Genomic DNA, 17,595 nt, shown 5'->3' on the forward strand with positions numbered 1-17,595 from the left:
ACCATCTATAACTCTAGTCCCAGGGGATCCAATGTGCTCTTCTCATCTCCGTGGGCATTCATGCAGTGCACATACATATACATACAGGCAAAACATTAATATACATAAAAATAAAAAGAAATCTTAAAAAAACTTTAAACAACAACTCAAAATAGAGATAGAGAATCTGAATTATAGTAAAATCTTGTTTGTCTTATCTCAGTGGGTCTCAGCTCTGGAAGCTTGCTAGAACCACTGGGAGATAGACGGAAATCTGCATTGCTTAAAATTATCTAGGGATTTAAAAATTGTGTGTGTGTGTGTGTGTGTGTGTGTGTGTGTGTGTGTGTGTGTGTGTATGCCTGTGCATGCATATTTACAGGACAGAAGGACATGTTATATGTGTTCCTGTATCACCTTCAAGCTTACATTTTAATTAGCTAACTCCTTAACAATTTCTTACATGTATAAAATATATTCTGATTACATTTATCTCTTCATCCTGTCTTATCATTATCCCTCTCCCTTATTTTTTGATATAGGGTCTTCTAATAAGTCTGAAGTTTGCCATTTGTGGTAGGCTGGCTGGTCATTGTACTTCTGGATTCTGCCCGGCTCTGACCTCCGAGTTCTGGGATTATAGCCATAAGGAACCATGCCTGGGTTATACAGAGAATCTGGGGATTTGAATTCATATCCTCTTGCCTTCACAGGAAGTGTTCTTACTAAGACATCTCCTCAGACTCTCTTTTTAGGGAATTTGCATTTTCGTGGGGGTGGAGACTGGTACATTATCCAGGGGATTCTCCTACACGTGGAAAATATTAACTGATGGTCTAAATTCCCCAATAGAAAGACACAGAATAACAGATTGGACTAGAAAACAGGATCCACCTTTCTGCTGCATCCGAGAAACACAACTTACCATCAAGGATAGATAGCACCTTTGGGTAAAAAGATGGAAGAAGATATTCCAAGCAAATGGAACCAAGAAACAAGCAGGTGTAGTCATTTTAATAGCCAATCCTTGCTCTTTTTCTTGTAGCTCTTGTAAGCTGACTTTGAAGGGAGCTGTCCAGTGAATGGAGTGTAGCAAATGCTTACTGCAGTTCATTTAGCAACTAATTGCCTGTTTATCACCAGTGACATCTTTTATGTGTCTTCTTATAGACACATTTTTGTCATAATAAGCTTTTGTTTTCACACTGTCCTTAGTAGAATATTCACCAAAATACCGTCAAGTAAATGCTCCTAAAGAAGAGATCTCAATGTCTATGATGATTTATGTGTAAATTTGTCCTATGTGCCAGTAGCCTAGTTATAATACAGCGTTGTCTGCAGTCTGATCCACAGCCAAACATTGCCATCTCTGTGCTCACTTCCACCCATGGTCACTTTGCCTGCCACTGAGTTCTTTGACTTGGAGAGCTTATCACACCTGCTGTGGCCCACAGCTATGTCTAGAGCTGGGCTGCTCCTTCAGATCCCCAAAGCCACTGCTGTTAATGAGACAGGAGCGTCATGTCTGGAGTTACGTTCTATATTCTCAACTCTGGCTGTTGCAGGACTATAATTTTGTTAGGATTAGGCTCATCTTATCCAGACTCTAAACCTCACATGCCGTCTTAAGAGGTAATACCCCTCCTCTCTGTTGGAACCTTTATACCAACCTTGACAGTCTTGATTTTGATCCTGGAAATAAGTTAGCCTAATTTCTACCTCTTTGTCTAGCTCAGCTAGTTAAAGGATGAAATGCCATAAGCAAACTTGTGTGACATCATTATAAAAGCTATTTACTTACTTAGATCATGTGGGTCTTTATTTCATAGATAGTGAGAGGTAAAGGAAGGTGCAGTGTGCCAGAGATGCTGCAGAATGAGTTACTTGGAGATTATTTACTTTTGAGCTTTTGTATGAGACATTTCAAATATACAACATTGAAATAACTTAATCGTTTATGTTTTGTACAGTTCACACACACTTATTTTTTGATGGCCCATTGTAAAGAGAAATACAGTTGCTACTTAAAAGTCTGGAGTAATAATTATTTCTTTTTGATGAGATTGTCATTTTAACTGAATTTAAAGATTTGATACAGTGGTCATCTTTAGTGATCTATGAATGAATAATTTTTAAAAATTAAAAAAAATGGTAAAATAAAACCAAATGGTGTTTGGTAAGAAGAACAAGTGGAGCAGAAGAGATAGTTTGGTGGGAGAAGGCACTTGCCACCAGCCTTGTTGACAGGAGTTGGATCATAGACCTCTGTGGAAGAAAGAGAGAACTCACTCCTGGAAGTTGTTCTCTGACTTCCATACACATGGCATGACACGTTCCCAAGACCCTCACTCCCCCCCACATACACCAGTCTCTCTCTCTCTCTCTCTCTCTCACACACACACACACGCACACACACACACCTCTCTCACACAGACACACACACACACACACACACACACACACCCCTACATACTAGTCTATCTTTCTCACACATGCACACACACACACACACACCTACACACACATGTCTGTCTGTCTGTCTGTCTGTCTCTCTCTCTCTCTCTCACACACACACACACACACACACACACACACACACACACACGCACATGCACATACACACGTCTCCCTCTCTCTCTCAAACACACACACATACACACACACACACACACACACACACACACGTCTCTCTCTCTCTCAACCACACACACATACACACACATGTCTCTCTCACTCTCTCTGTCTCTCACACACACACCACATACACACTGAATAAATGTAATAAAAACATAGAAAGGAAGTGTAAATATAGAGATTTAAATTTCAGATTCTCTCTGATGTCAACATTTACCCGAAATAATGTATGTGTAAAGTGATACTTGCCCCAGATAGCTGCAACTTCAGTGGATCCCATTTTTTCTCATTATCATTTCATCACATGTATGTTAGTGAGCTGTTTGCAAACAGCCAAGTTTTGAATTTTAGAAATATTCTGGCAGCTGATTTTTACTTCTCTTCCTTCAGACTATTCTTCACAGTCATGTGTTTAGTCACCTGCCATCAATTCCTGTGCCTAATGGATAAAGGTGGCTTGTTTGCCTCCCCGTTATTATGCAGAGGGAGGCCACAAACCTTATTATTATGTCCCCGGAAACAACTTAACAAATAATATAGGAACCCGGGTACAGTAATGAGAGCTGGACTAAATGTGTATTTTAGGCAAAATAAAGTATTAGCACAAATTACCAGTGGCCTGTTTTATTTTGTGAATATTGCTTCCTCAAGCCATTTGAGGAAAAATGCCAAAATTGTCACAGCAAGGAGACAATAAATAAGCACACACAGCCAATGGCAATGTTTTTCTTCATCTAATTTAAACTTTACTATTTTATTTCATTTTTGTTTGTGGAAGGAAGAATCAAACCGTCCCAAAGTGAAAGGGCTAATAATGCTTTCCTTAGCTCCGTGGAGAGTAGGCTGGGGGCTTCCTCCCGATTCTCTTTCTTAGAATGAAAAGTAAATATGAGAATCTTCTGGGTGTGCCATCTACAGCTTCATCCACTGTCACAGTAGGAAGGAAAAAGCAGCCTACCAGTGCCTTCCGACGTAGTGTCTAACTTTAGCTAACGGGCGCAGGTGATCTTTCTCCTGCAGCTGTTAGAGCTTCCGGGGTTTATAGGCTCCTTTTAGACTGACATCATTCTGTAGCGCCACACTTCATACTTGAGGTAATGGATATAAGTCCATCTTGTGACTTTGCCTGACCACACTGATAATGAGCATAGAAAAGAGACAGACTCCAACCCATTGTTACGTTTATACAAAGTTTTGTTAATAATTGTGACATATGTATCACATTCCAGGAAATAGATAACATACCTGCAAATATCAGTTGGAAGCTAGGAGAAAGTTATTAGATACCTAGACTACATTTTTTTTAAAAAAAATAAGGAATCTTTCATTGCACCTAGATCATATACTCTAAATAATTTCTAGAATCTTTACCTCTGTTAACACAATGATGATGAAGCCAAAGTGTTTCAACTTTGATCCCAAACATCCTAAGAGCATAAACACATACTGTATATACTAATGCCAATCACACCACACTGGCATTTCCTGTCAACAATTTCAACCACAATTACCACAACCTGCATAAATAGTCTTCCCATTATTCTAGTTACTGGGTTCATTTACTATGTAAACACGGACACAATTCAAGCTAATTCACTTTCATTGAGTTTAATTCCAATGTAACTGTCACACACAATTATATCTAGTATAAAATTTTTACAACAATTTTACTTGTGTGTGTGTGTGTGTGTGTGTGTGTGTGTGTGTGTGTGTGTGTGCGTGCTGTTGCTTGGTACGTGGATGTCCAAGGGAAATTTGTAAGATTCTGTTTTCTTTTATACTATGTGGGTCTTGGGCTCAAATTCAGATCATCAGGTTTGGCAGCAAGTACCTTTGCCTGAAATGTTGTCTTGCCAGAACAACATTTGTGTGCATGTGAGACATTTTTTATGGCATACATTGACATATTGGAAAATACATTGCAAGATTTTAAGGATTAATATTCAATCAAATACATGAATCCCCCAATTTATCCTTCCAGATTTTAAGTTTAAATTTTAATTCGTTTGGAATTTTATTAATTAATTAATTTATTTAAAAAAGTTTTTTTTTCATTTTTACACGCCAATCCCAGAATTTTACAGTCATTCTTAACTGTTTGTTTCCAAGTGAGCACGTCCAGTCTTGAATCTCAGTCCTTTAGTTCTAAACTCCAGACTCTTCAGACCAGCCCTTCCTGATATCCCCAGCTAAGCCAGGTTATTCCACTTGTCTTTCTCAAAGGACCTTTTATGTTTCTCCTCCAGCATCACCAACTGCATTTTTAATCACCTTTTCAGAAATGTGATTGTTAGTACGATGCTGACACACTCTTGAGTCTATAAATGCTGTGGAGGTCAGGACCATGCCTAATTGCTCATCATTGCACCTCAAGAACTCTGAGTCTCACACTTAAATAAAATGTTTAATAATTATTTGTAATAAACAAACAGTGAATGGATTAACACAGAAATTTAAAATAGTGAAAAAAAATCTTATAGAGTTAGTCAAGGATTAGCCAAAACACGCGGCTATATTTCCATTATTTAGTATTGTTGGCAATAATGTTTTTGATGATTGAGAAATCAATTACAGTCAGCTGGAATAATTCATCCCAGTAGCCTTCTGGCTGATGCCTTCTCTGTATCTTTCTGGTAAATATTATGTAAATCATCTCTACTAAGATAGTATAAATATTTTCATTCTTTAATAGTCATTCTAGTAGTCAATTGTCTAATTATTTAGAAGTGATTATGCTAATCAGTGAAATTATCATTTTATTATTAATTGGTTATGATTATACTTCATGTAATGGAGGAAGTCAATATACTAGCATAGCATCAAAGCTCCTTCAGAATGAATAAATATACAAATATCCTGCAAAAAACCTCATTGAATTATTGAGAAAAAAAAAACTTTTAAGGTGATTTAACTTAATCTGTCAGTTCCTTTACTTCCCTCAAACTAAGGTACCAGAATAGATGTTCTAAACTAAACACTGGGCATCAGTTAATCAATCACTAGATGACTTGAGGAAACCCTCAGCAGACAGACAAATGAAGGAAGTGGCAGAAGGAAATAAATGAACACTCCTTCTGGGTCAGAGAATGCTGGCATAGGTTCTTCTCATAGGAGCAGCCTTTAGCGTCCATATTTCCTTGTGGTATACATCAGCACATTCAGAGACATAAAATTTTGCAATGTGCTCTTGGTGGTGACACACATTTCCTTCTTTGTTTGAGGCATTATTCTGAAACTGCATGGTGGGTTTTATTCTTTGTTTAGCAAGACAAGGACACTTTATGTTAAAGAATATATATGTGCATAATAATGGATGTTTCAGTTGAAGGTTTTATATTTTCATTTTCATATATATGTTGCCTCTAGTGTCCAAGCATAATAAAAATAAACAATATAGAGCTTTAGTCTAGACACGCTGTCAAGAGCCATCTTTCTTTATTAGACAACTATGGTCTCCAGCACTTTAAAAACAGTGATTTTGGAGGGTGAATAAATACCTTCTTTTTTTCCCCCCTAGTGGGAAGGTGGTGTCAGCAGGATTCATAACTCAAAGAGACAGGAGCATCCCTGGGAAACATCAGTGCCTCTTTACTTGGTCCTGACGCTTGGTACTGAGAAGAGAGTAACCCTTCATTTCCTTACTTCAAACCTTGATGTCTGTTGAAACACACACAACTGTTTTCCTCTTTCCCTGGGAACACTGGCTTCCAGTTATTTCAAAGCTTCCTGAGCTGTTTCAGATGTTCCATGGGGAGGAGGCCAGGATAGATATTGCAGAAACTTGGGGAATGTGCCTCTGCCTGCCAGAGACTGCACACCTGTGTAGACGGCAAAGCAGGGCGGAGGAGGTGATGTCAGAGAGGACACTACAGAATTTTTTGAATTGTGTGTGTGTGTGTGTGTGTGTGTGTGTGTGTGTTTCAAACTTTCAGATTTAGTTTGTTGAAAAAGGCACCAGTCTTAGACTGTTGATTATATATTTGAAGAAATTATACTTCACTTGCATTTTCCATTTTTCTTCCCAGCTATATAATCTAGCACATACCATTCAGAAAGCATGAACTTTGGTAAATTGTGGCACCCATTTGTCTTGGCAAAGTTATTTCATAAGAGCAGATGAAAGTACTCTCAGGCATGTTCACTCCCCTCCTACTCACCCCTTGGTCACAGAGGCGTGGGCTGTGTGTGTGTGTGTGTGTGTGTGTGTGTGTGTGTGTGTGTAATACTTCAGGTTACTTTTCTCAGGCACCACTTAGTATCTACCTTCATACATCTGCAAAAGCTAATGCAGCTTTTCAAAGTGTCTACGTTATTCCTAGAGAATAATTTATGAGCTGAAAATGTCTTTTCTTTCTTTTTAAATTTGAGTAGTACTTAAATAGAAAGAAAGGAAGTATGAGTTACGGACAGAAAGAACCGGTTGTTTATAACTTACAGCTGTTCCTATGGATTGATGATATATCTCTGACTGCATCATATACAATTTCAGAACTCCGTCTCCACTTCCTCATTCCTCACTCTTCATCTATTTTTACCCATAGCATTTATTACATACATATTTTATATTGTACTCATAGATCTGTCCCCTGATTTCTTTTATTAAAATGTAAGTTCTGTGCGGCCCTCCACCATTGCTGTACATTAGTTCTGTCCTTCCCTCATAGTACCAGTTACATGAAAACATTCAATCATTATTTGAGAAATGAATAAAAGAAAAATACTGCATTGATCCACTGTGCTTTGTAAATTCAAAAATTCCATTTGATTTGGTGCTATGCGCATCATTTTTGAGGCTAGGATCTCAGATAACAGCTGGGGGCAGTTTCTAGAGTCTTCGAGCATAAATCCTGTTACAAGCTGGATGTTTAGCTTTGAGCTGGTTTGTTAACAATTCAAATTCTTTATTTTCTTTCCCCCAGAATAAAGAGAATAAATTACCCATTTGGTTAAAAGATATGTATGAAGTGCTTAAAACATTCTGTTATACACTCAGCCCTCACAGCTCATTTGTACTTTCATTAAGTCAATTTGTAAAAAGAATGATATTCTTCATGCTCCCACTGCCTAAATGAAATAGAGTTATGAAAATTATGTAGATATTAAGAAATATTTTGCCTCAATCATATGAATCATTTTGCTCAGGGCATATTTAAGCATACATTATTAATATAATTTACTTTTTGTAAAGTAGAAGGACACTAATTTTATTTATTGAAAAAACCCCAATGAAATCAAACTGCACTATAATCATTGCAAAGGTCAATCTGAATTTTGAGTTCTGGATTGCCATTTCCTAAATCCGTGACCCTGTATAACTCAATTAAAGTCTTATGACATAGGTAAAAATTAAATCTATATTAGTAGTTAAATATTAAGCACAGCTCTCTGGTGGGCACACACCAAGTCTAAACAAAAAGAAGGTTCAGAATATTACTTTGTAATGAAATCTAGAGAATGGTATTTATGAGATAATTATATTAATTTATATAAAGTTAAATGAGAAGTAAGGCTTTATTTATTTCTCTTTATACAGTCCTAAGCAAGCAAATTAGAAGCGTATACTTTTGAAGAGTCTCCCATTTTAAAAGGGAATTGTAATATGGTAAATATGTGGGGCAACAAATCATTTATGTGATGCTTCCACTGAGCTGTTAATACCTATTAGTACCAGTTTAAGAAATGTCAGGATTTCTTTGTTAAATTGACATTTACAACTTCTTTCTCTTTCCCTTGGCTCTTTGAAACAGAGTCTTTTTATGTAGCCTGGACCATCCTTGAATTCATGATGATCTTACTGCTTCAGCCTCCTGATTGCAAGGATTACAAATGTACCTTACCATGTCTGGCTTCTAATGTCTTTAAAACCCACCATTTTTACATACAATCTTCTTTTCCTCTTCTGCTTTGATCTTAAGTTTATGATAGTACTAAGTCAGATGCAAAAATCTCCTGTGTATGTATATTTTCATAGTTACTAATATTTATGCATACCCTTGGTATTTGTAATTGTAACTGTTAGAGGCCATTTTATAAACTACTGTTCTTGCCTAAGTAGGTGTCCTGGTTGCTGCATTTATATATGAGGAGAAGAGTGCAGGATCTTCTGTAGAGTATCTAGCAGAGTTCCATGGAGCCGAAATCAGAAAAAGACATTTCAGGGCATTCCAGGTGGTCCACAGATATCAGTCTATACCTAAATTAAGACAGAAATAAACCCATGTGTGCAATAAGAAGAGCTGGGAAGCCTAAGCAGACAGGACACAACCCTGTGATGAATGTGAACTAATTTCATTTCATAGAAAAACAAAAGAAAAAACACAGTGTGAATCTCCCTTCCCGTTACAGCAAGTAGAGGCTCCAGTTTCCTATGCAATAGGGAACGGTGGAGACAGAATTGTGGATAGGAATTTTGCAATTTTGCAAGTTAAAAGCTTTTTTTTTTTCTCTTGTGAGTAGAATACAAAGGACTTCTAGAAGTCTTAAAAATACCACAAACACTACCAATATTATGTGGATTCAATATATATATATTCACCTATACAGGAGATGTACTAATTATACTTGAACACTAAAGCTCAGGTCAGTCCAGATACCACTAGAAATTAAACAATGCGAGTCAGATATGAACGGCTGTCACTAACCCAGGGGACACCGTTGTGTCTGGTGTTGGTCTGGGACACATGCTTAGTTGAGGAGTGCAGACCTATTCACTGTCCTTTTCTTTGGAGACTCTTATGCAGGACAGAACTTGTAGAGCAGTGTGTGGTGGCCCTGCGCTATAATCTCAAAGCTTTCTGTGTGTTCAGAATTTAGGGATAAGGTCTTCAGATCAGCATCTTGGCTTTGAAATGACAAACTCAACAAATGGCTGAGAAGACCCTGAATCTGTATTTGCTAATACAAAACGTAAACGTATTTTCTCTTAGCAGAAGCTGCCTCCCTCTTCTGCCTCTTCTTCATCAAAAAAATAAACTGCCAGAAGTTTTAATCTCCTGGACGATGCTGCAGCATTTGTGCAAAAATAAAGATGGTGAGAGGTTTCCTTTGGACAGCCTCAGATTTGATGTATAGTTGTAAAACAAGCTTTTCACTAGAGCTCGTAGACTGATTCAATTAGCAGCAGTATCCATCCATTTTCAATAACACAGATATGTCTAATATTTTTATGTTTTTTTCATAATGAGATACCCTCAAAGAGACCATATCTGTTTTCAGACTTGCAGTACTAACACCGAATTTGCTTATTCATTCTCAGAAGAAAAGATCTATTAAAGAGTGCAAACTTTGAAAATGCAAAGGAAACGGCCAATGATGATGGGTGGAAATGAAAATGACACCTAAATTATTTTGTAACTGTTGATGTGTAGGTAGCTCATGCAGCAGGCTTGCTATCAGAAAACACAGGGGAAGCTGAGCGGTGGTGGTGCACCTCTTTAATCCCAGCACTGGGGAGGCAGAGCCAAGCGGATCTCTGTGAGTTCGAGGCCAGCCTGGGCTACCAAGTGAGTTCCAGGAAAGATGCAAAGCTACACAAAGAAACCCTGTCTCAAAAAAAAAAAAAAGAAAGAAAGAAAGAAAGAAAGAAAGAAAGAAAGAAAGAAAGAAAGAAAGAAAGAAAACACAGGGGATAGAATTGTATTTTCTTCACTCTCTTTTCATGTCAGTTAAACTTCCCAAGACTCAGTTTTCCTCCTCTGTACAATAAAGTAATGATCCCAACCTCATCCATTCATTAAGGAATGAGAAGGTACAGGCAAATATAATATATGAATGAGAAGGTATAGGCAAACATCTGCCACACCCATGTGCAGAGTGCACACTTGGGAAGTTGTGTTTTGCTTCTTAAAACAAAAGCTTAATGATGTGTCAGTCTAATAAAAATAATCCAACCAGATAAATCTCAAGGCCATGGACCCATCAGACACACTCTCTTTTTGGGAGAAAACAGTGTGGATTTAGAGTTTCCATACTTTCTGAGGCTTAATAGGATCCATAGTAATAAGGCTGTGGCAGCTCAGCATCCCATTCAGAATGTCCTGCTCTTTTTCCTAGCCATCTTCAAGCATCTAAAAGAATGAGCTTGTTCTGTTCTATTTAAAGTGTCTTGAGGACCTAGACCATGGTGATGTAGATGTGGTCAGCAGAACCCAGAGTGTGTGGCAGCCATTCTTGTGTACTCTTTGTTTATGGAGTGTCCCAAGGGATTAGAAGTAACCAGCTAGACGGTTGTTCTCACCAAAGTAATGAGGCCTGTGCCTGCGATGTGGTATGACGCCAAAGGAAGAATGCTCTTGTTGAATTATGTTTTTCAGTCTATTTTTGAGAGTAAAATTATATCTTCCTTTCCCACATCCTCACCAAAGTGACTCTGTTCACCATAAACTTTTTGTTCTAAACTGATGTTTCAAAAGAGAGGCACATTTCCTTCCTTTTGCTGAAGACTTAATTAATCATACAAGTCAGATCTTTAAGGGAAGTTAAAATATTGTTTTTACTCCCAAAGCTCAAAGCTTTTAAAATGCACTTGACTGAATAAACATTTACACTTCTGTTTTCTTTGTGCCTTTCATGTGTAGACCTAAACCACTAACTGAAATGATTTTTTTCCAGTGTACAAACTATACTGTGGGAATAAATTGAACATTTCTGGAAGCCATTTTAACTTCATTAGGCCAATAAAAGCTCATTCAAGGAAACATTATTGAACATTCAGTCAATGCCCATTTATTTTGTCAAACCCACATTGGCATCTTACAGAACATCTTCCTTTACTTTATCCTAGGAATTCAGTGTTTTTGTGAAAAGATATTAGTCTCCACATCTCATTAAGGAACAGTCATTCATAGGAGCAACTGCAGTGTTATTCACACACACACAGCTTTCCTAATCTTTTGCTTGACTCTTGTGTTTCCAGGGAAAATATTACACAAATCATTGATTCTTGAGACAGTGCAATAGTCTAGAACTGCAGTGTTGAAAGAAAGATATTTTGGATGTTACTTGGTCATTGAGAATACTGATAACATTCTCAGAATAGAGCATTGAATGCTTGAATACCCAGATTGTTTACCCCAGATATTATACATGTACTGCTGCCTCTAAGTTTGTTAGTCTGCTTAAGTGTGCTGTGAACTGGCTGATACTGGGTTGAGTTCATCCTATTCACAACAAGTTTTTTTCTTCCTCATTAACATTAGTTCTTTTAGTATAAAAACATAGCCTTCTTACCATTACCAAACTGAAGTCAAGGGATTAAAATATTGATCCATTCTATCCAAAATCTATGTCCTCAGTTTTTATGATTACTTTTTCTGATACCCTGGCTTTGACTGGATAGCTACACATTGTTTATGCAACAAAGGGCTGAGATCTGACTCAGTCTTTTCAGCAAGAAAAAGTGATGGCTGATGATGTCCACTTACTTGTTATTTTTTTCTAGGATTTGCCATGGAACGGATATGGTTGCTGCTCCTTCTAGCGGTTAGAGTACTTCCAGGGTCTGCTCAGTTCAACAGTTACAACTGTGATGCCAACCTCCACAGCAGATTTCCTGGTGAGTCTGGGCGTCATCTAACTGTCTAACTGCTTCTAGGAAGAATAGTTATGTGTGAATAGTCAATCATCTAAATACATATCGAAAATGAGGTCTATCCCTTTACATTGAGTGGATATTAACAATGGAAGATGAGATCAAGATAGTTTTTCTGGAATTGTAATTTATATCCACATTAACATACAGAGTGGTCATCAAAGTTAATAATATCATAATGACTGCTCACAAATATGAAAAAAATATTAGCCAGTGGGCAATAAATTGTGAGTCTAATTTCCTTCAAAAATTTGCCTAGCTGATGACTTTTTTCTCAACTTAATTTAGACTTTTAAAACTATCTTTACATGAGAGTATATTTATTTGGGAGTCATATTTAAGGGAATACTTGTGAAATATTATATGATACTTCCAAAATACTGCTTCAATGAAATGTTTGTCATCATCAAGTTGGACAGGTCAACTTTTGAATGAATTTTACAAAAACTTACCAATATAATAGTTGTGATATTTGTGGACATGTCCTAGGTCAATAAACCAACACTTAAATAAGAGGTATTCTGTATCTTATGTAAGTGTCATTATTCATTAGCTAGGGTTACATCATCTTCATTCCACATTTACAAAGTAATGATCAGAGAATCAGAAACTGCTTTTCCAAGTCTACCATGTGAACTTCAAGACCTTTGGCCAGCATTTACACTCTTCATACTTGCCAAACTCCCATTTTCAGAAAACATGAGAGTAATAAACCCGAATAGAGCAATCAGTACGTGTTCCATTTGTTGAAGCAAGAGTTCTGAAGTGAGACTGGAGTGTGGCCAAGTGGTTTCATGAACCCAGACCTATTGTCTGGATTCTTGGCCTGTGAGGCAAGATATAGAGATCATTGTGGCAAATTCTCAAAGGTGAATCTATAGAATGTGTGAAGGTGAGGTTTTAATAGCACTGAATGTCACAAATAAATTCTCTTTTAAAGCACCTTTACTTTACAGCTAATATCCACTTATGAGTAAGTACATACCATATTTGTCTTTCTGGGTCTGCATTGCCTCACTCAAGATGATTTATTTTTACAGTTCTATCTATTTCTCTTCAAATTTCTTGATGTCACTGTTTTTAATACTCCAATGTGTAAATTACTACATTTTCTTTACCCATTCTTCAGTTGAGAGGCATCTAGGTTTTTTTCCAGGTTCTGGCTATTACGAATAAAGCTGTTGTGAATATAGTCAAGCATATGTCCTTGTGATATGATTGAGCATTCTTTGGGTATATGCCCAAGAGTGGTATAGCTGGATCTTGAGGTAGATTGATTCCTAATTTTCTGAAATCAAACACCATATTGATTTCCAAAGTGGTTGTACAAGTTTGCATTCCCACCAGCAGTGGAGGAGTGTTTCCCTTGCTCCACATCCTCTCCAGCATAATCTGTCACTCTGTGTGTGTGTGTGTGTGTGTGTGTGTGTGTGTGTGTGTATGTGTGTGTGTGTGTGTGTGTATGTTTATCTTAGACATTCTGACAGGTTAAAATGGAACCTCAGAGTTATTTTATTTGCATTTCCCTGATGGCTAATGATACTGAACATTTCTTTAAGTGTTTCTCTGCCATCTGAGATTCTGTTGCGGTGGTGGCACACGCCTTTAATCCCAGCACTCGGGAGGCAGAGGCAGGCGGATCTCTGTGAGTTCGAGGCCAGCCTGGGCTACCAAGTGAGTCCCAGGAAAGGCGCAAAGCTACACAGAGAAACCCTGTCTCGAAAAACCAAAAAAAAAAAAAAAATTCTTTGTTTAGTTCTGTACCACACTTTAAAATTGGATTATTTGTTTTTGATATCTAGTTTCTTGAGTTCTTTATATGTTTTGGAGATTAGGCCTATGATGGATGTGGGATTGGTCAAGATCTTTTCCCAATCTGTAGGCTGCCATTTTGTCCTATTGACAGTTTCCGTTGCCTTACAGAAGCTTTTCAGTTTCATGAGGTCCCATCTATTAATTGTCAATCTTGGTGGCTAGGTAACAAAGAAGGCCCAAGGAGGGAATGCATGGATCTCTCTGGGAAGAGGAACTGGAAGAGATCTCCTGGGTGGACTGGAGATGGGTGGGAATGGGAACTTGAGGGATCAAGTTGGGGGGTGGATGGAAGGGGAGAATACTGAAAGAGAAGACTGGAAAGTGAGGCGAGCATTTCAAGGTCAGGTAGAAAACTGATGCAAAGGAAACTCCCATGAATCTACAAGAATGACCCCAGCTAAGATGCCTAGCAATAATGGATATGTAACCTGAACTGGCCATCTCCTATGATAGGACTGGTGACTCTCCCAGTTGTCATGAGAGAGCCTTCATCCAGTAACTAGTGGAAATGAATGCAGACCCACAGCCAAACCTTAGGCAGAATTAGGGGAAACTCCTGAAGGATTGTAGGATCCAGAACAGTCAAGGACATCACAACAAAACCCACAGAAACAACTAATCTGGCTCATTGGAACTCACATAGTCTGAATCAACAACCAAGGAGTCTGCATGAGACTGACCTAGGTCTTCTACAAATATGTGATAGTTGGGTAGATTGGTCTACTTGTGGGACTCCTAACAAGGAGAGTAGGGGCTGTCCCTAATGCTTTGGCTGGCTCTTGGGAACCTACCTATTCCTCATACTTGATTGCTTTGCCCAGCTTTAATACAAGTGAAGATACTTAGTCTTACCAAAACTTGGTATGCCATGCTTTATTGATACGTATGGGAGGCCTGTCCCTTTCTGAATAGAAATAGAGAAGTGGATTGGGAGAGTGTGAGGCATAGGGGAAGAGAGGAAGGAGGGGAAATTGTGGTCTGGATGTAAAATAAATAAATAAAGTAAATTTAAAAAATATTTAGAATGGACAATTTCAAACACACACATAAGTAAGAATAGTTTAAAAAATCTCAATTCATTATACAGATTTATTTACTATGCACATTTATAATTTTTGTTTCATCTCTCCCTTCCACTCCTATTTCTGGACTATTTTAAAGTAAACTTATTTTTCATGCTTTGGTATGCATACCTAATGGAAATAAGTTTAAAAATCATTAAGCTTTATGCACATATCTAATACATTTCATAATTCCTTGATATGCTTTAATGCTCAGCCGAGTTGCCTCTAATTTGGTCATTTGTCCTATACTATCGAATCTATAGGATTCTGACACTCTGGATGCAGCTGCATGCAAGTCAGAGGCACTGTCAGCATGCTCTTCCTGCAAACCCTGTGAACTAACTAGAGCTGCAGTTTTGAGTAAATTATGTTTAATTGTTTTGGCAAGAATGCTGTCTGGTATATAGTGTAATGGAAATGTTCTTACTTTATTTTGTAGGCAGACAAGAGACACTGAATCTTTTTTTAACACGGTTTTTGATAGGTGTGATATGGTCTGCTTTGTTTTATGAAAGATGTGTTGTTTGGAAAAGTGAAAGAGTCAAGTTAGAAGAGACTATGGGCAGAGAGAAAGCTTATGAAGGGACTGGCAGTGGGAGTAAATAGGAGACACCTTTGTTAAGAGAAATGTTTCTGTTGGATTCAGCAGAGGTTAAGATTGATTTGATTTGGAAGAGAAAGGGAAGGCTAGATGATGTTTTGCCCATGGGCAACTGGTGTTGATGTTGTCAGCTAATGTGGAAAATAAAAATACTTCATGCTTTAAAAAAAAGTTGGGATTTGGAAATAATAGCTCTAGGGGAACTTTCTGGAGAATGGATAGTGGCATTGTCTCTCTCCTTGTAGAAAGTGCAGACCTGGGTCTGAGAAGGGACATCCAGAGAGAAGATAGCTCTGTAAAAACTGAATCTCTGTTTGGTGTGTGAACAGAAAGTGGGGGTGGCATAAATATGGCAGGTTTGTCAAAAAAGGATACTGTTAAGATTATTTTTATGGTGAAGGAAGAAGAGTAGCCTAAGTCAGAAATTTAAGTTAGGAGTGTTTTTAGATCTTGAGCCCTGAGCTCTCAGAATGGAAAGTCCTCAGATACTGGAAATACTAAGGAGGAAATGAATGATGTAATAGAGAAAGTATAGAATGGTATAGGCATTACCCTGTGATTGCTAACACTGTTTCTTTTATTTAGGAGAAAGGAGAAAGGGAGAAATAAAGACACAAAGAGAGAAGGGCAGAGGCACTGATTGTGTTCCTCAAATCAGGCAATGGGAGGTAGCCTTTGTGAGAGCTAAGAGACCAGATGGCTAGGTAGGGCAGTTTAGACAGGATCTTACTTGGCTAGATAAAGAGGCTCACTTGTTCAAAAGATTGCTCAACAGAGATAATCTGGCTCAACAGAGACAATTTGGCTGATGTAATTCCATGTTCTTTCTCCTCCTTTGATTCTTCTTCTCCTTCTCCTCCTCCTCCTCCTCCTCCTCCTCCTCCTCCTCCTCCTCCTCCTCCTTCTTCTCTTCTTCTTCTCTTCCTCTTCTTCTTCCTTGCTGTGTTTATATTATTCTTCCCCCTTTTTAAATACATTTTTTCATACATTATATTCTGATCATGGTCACCTCTCTTTCAGCTTCTCCCAGATCCTTTCCACTGCCCCACCCACAGAACTCCACACCATTTCTTTCTCTCAAAGTAGAATAAAATGTGTTGATTGGCCACAAAGTCACAAGGACAGCAAAAGATTATATTTATTCTATGGTATAAACTAAAGAACTATGTTAAAACATTCATTTACAGTAGTTAATTGTATCTACTGACCACTTACAACAAAAATCACTTTGAGTAGTTGTGGGATTCATTATCTCACCCTAAGTACATAGGGTTGGTCTCTAAGTATGATGACTGAAATCTGTATTTACACTTATGAACCCAATGTACATCTATGATTAATAATAAGTGACTGTGTGCTCTTGCTTTGTTTCAAAGTCCATTATTTTATTAAATGACAATCATGTATTTGGAAACTGTCATTGAAAATAGAATCTCTTGGTCTAAAACTCCTCTGTGCCTGCATAGTACTGTGCTCATTGCATGAGTCGGCTGTTTGAAACCTGGGGCCTATGCAGGGTCGCTTGGCTCGGCCTGGGAGGAGGGGACTGGACCTACCTGGACTGAGTCCACCAGGTTGATCTCAGTCTGTGGGGAAGGCTTTGCCCTGGAGGAGATTGGAATGGGGAGCGGGCTGGGGGGAAGGTGAGGGGGGCGGGAGGGGGGAGAACAAGGGAATCTGTGCCTGTATGTAGAACTTAATTGTATTGCAAAATAAAAATTTAAAAAAAAATTAAAAAAAAAATTATACCTTACCTAGGGGGAAAAAAAAAGAAGAAAACACCTTTGGCATTGAATAAACACTAATCTCATTCATCAGAGTACCACATCAATGGCATGGGTAGTGTGAAGACTAGATTTCTGCACTCTTAACCAAGTGAAACAGCCATAGCATGTATGTTTAGACAAACAATA

General features: G+C 38.0%; 1 protein-coding gene across 1 annotated transcript in view; it reads left to right on the plus strand.

The window, feature by feature from the left end:
* Positions 1–12,057: 12,057 nt before the first annotated feature.
* Positions 12,058–17,595, plus strand: part of Zpld1 (zona pellucida like domain containing 1) — a 39,494-nt gene continuing 33,956 nt past the window's right edge. Inside the window, exon 1 of the mRNA XM_059277762.1 lies at positions 12,058–12,166. Coding sequence (XP_059133745.1) covers positions 12,061–12,166 — 106 coding nt within the window. The 5' untranslated portion in view covers positions 12,058–12,060. The remainder of the gene's footprint in view (positions 12,167–17,595) is intronic.

This window comes from Peromyscus eremicus, chromosome 12 (genome assembly GCF_949786415.1).
Source record: "Peromyscus eremicus chromosome 12, PerEre_H2_v1, whole genome shotgun sequence".
NCBI lineage: Eukaryota > Metazoa > Chordata > Mammalia > Rodentia > Cricetidae > Peromyscus > Peromyscus eremicus.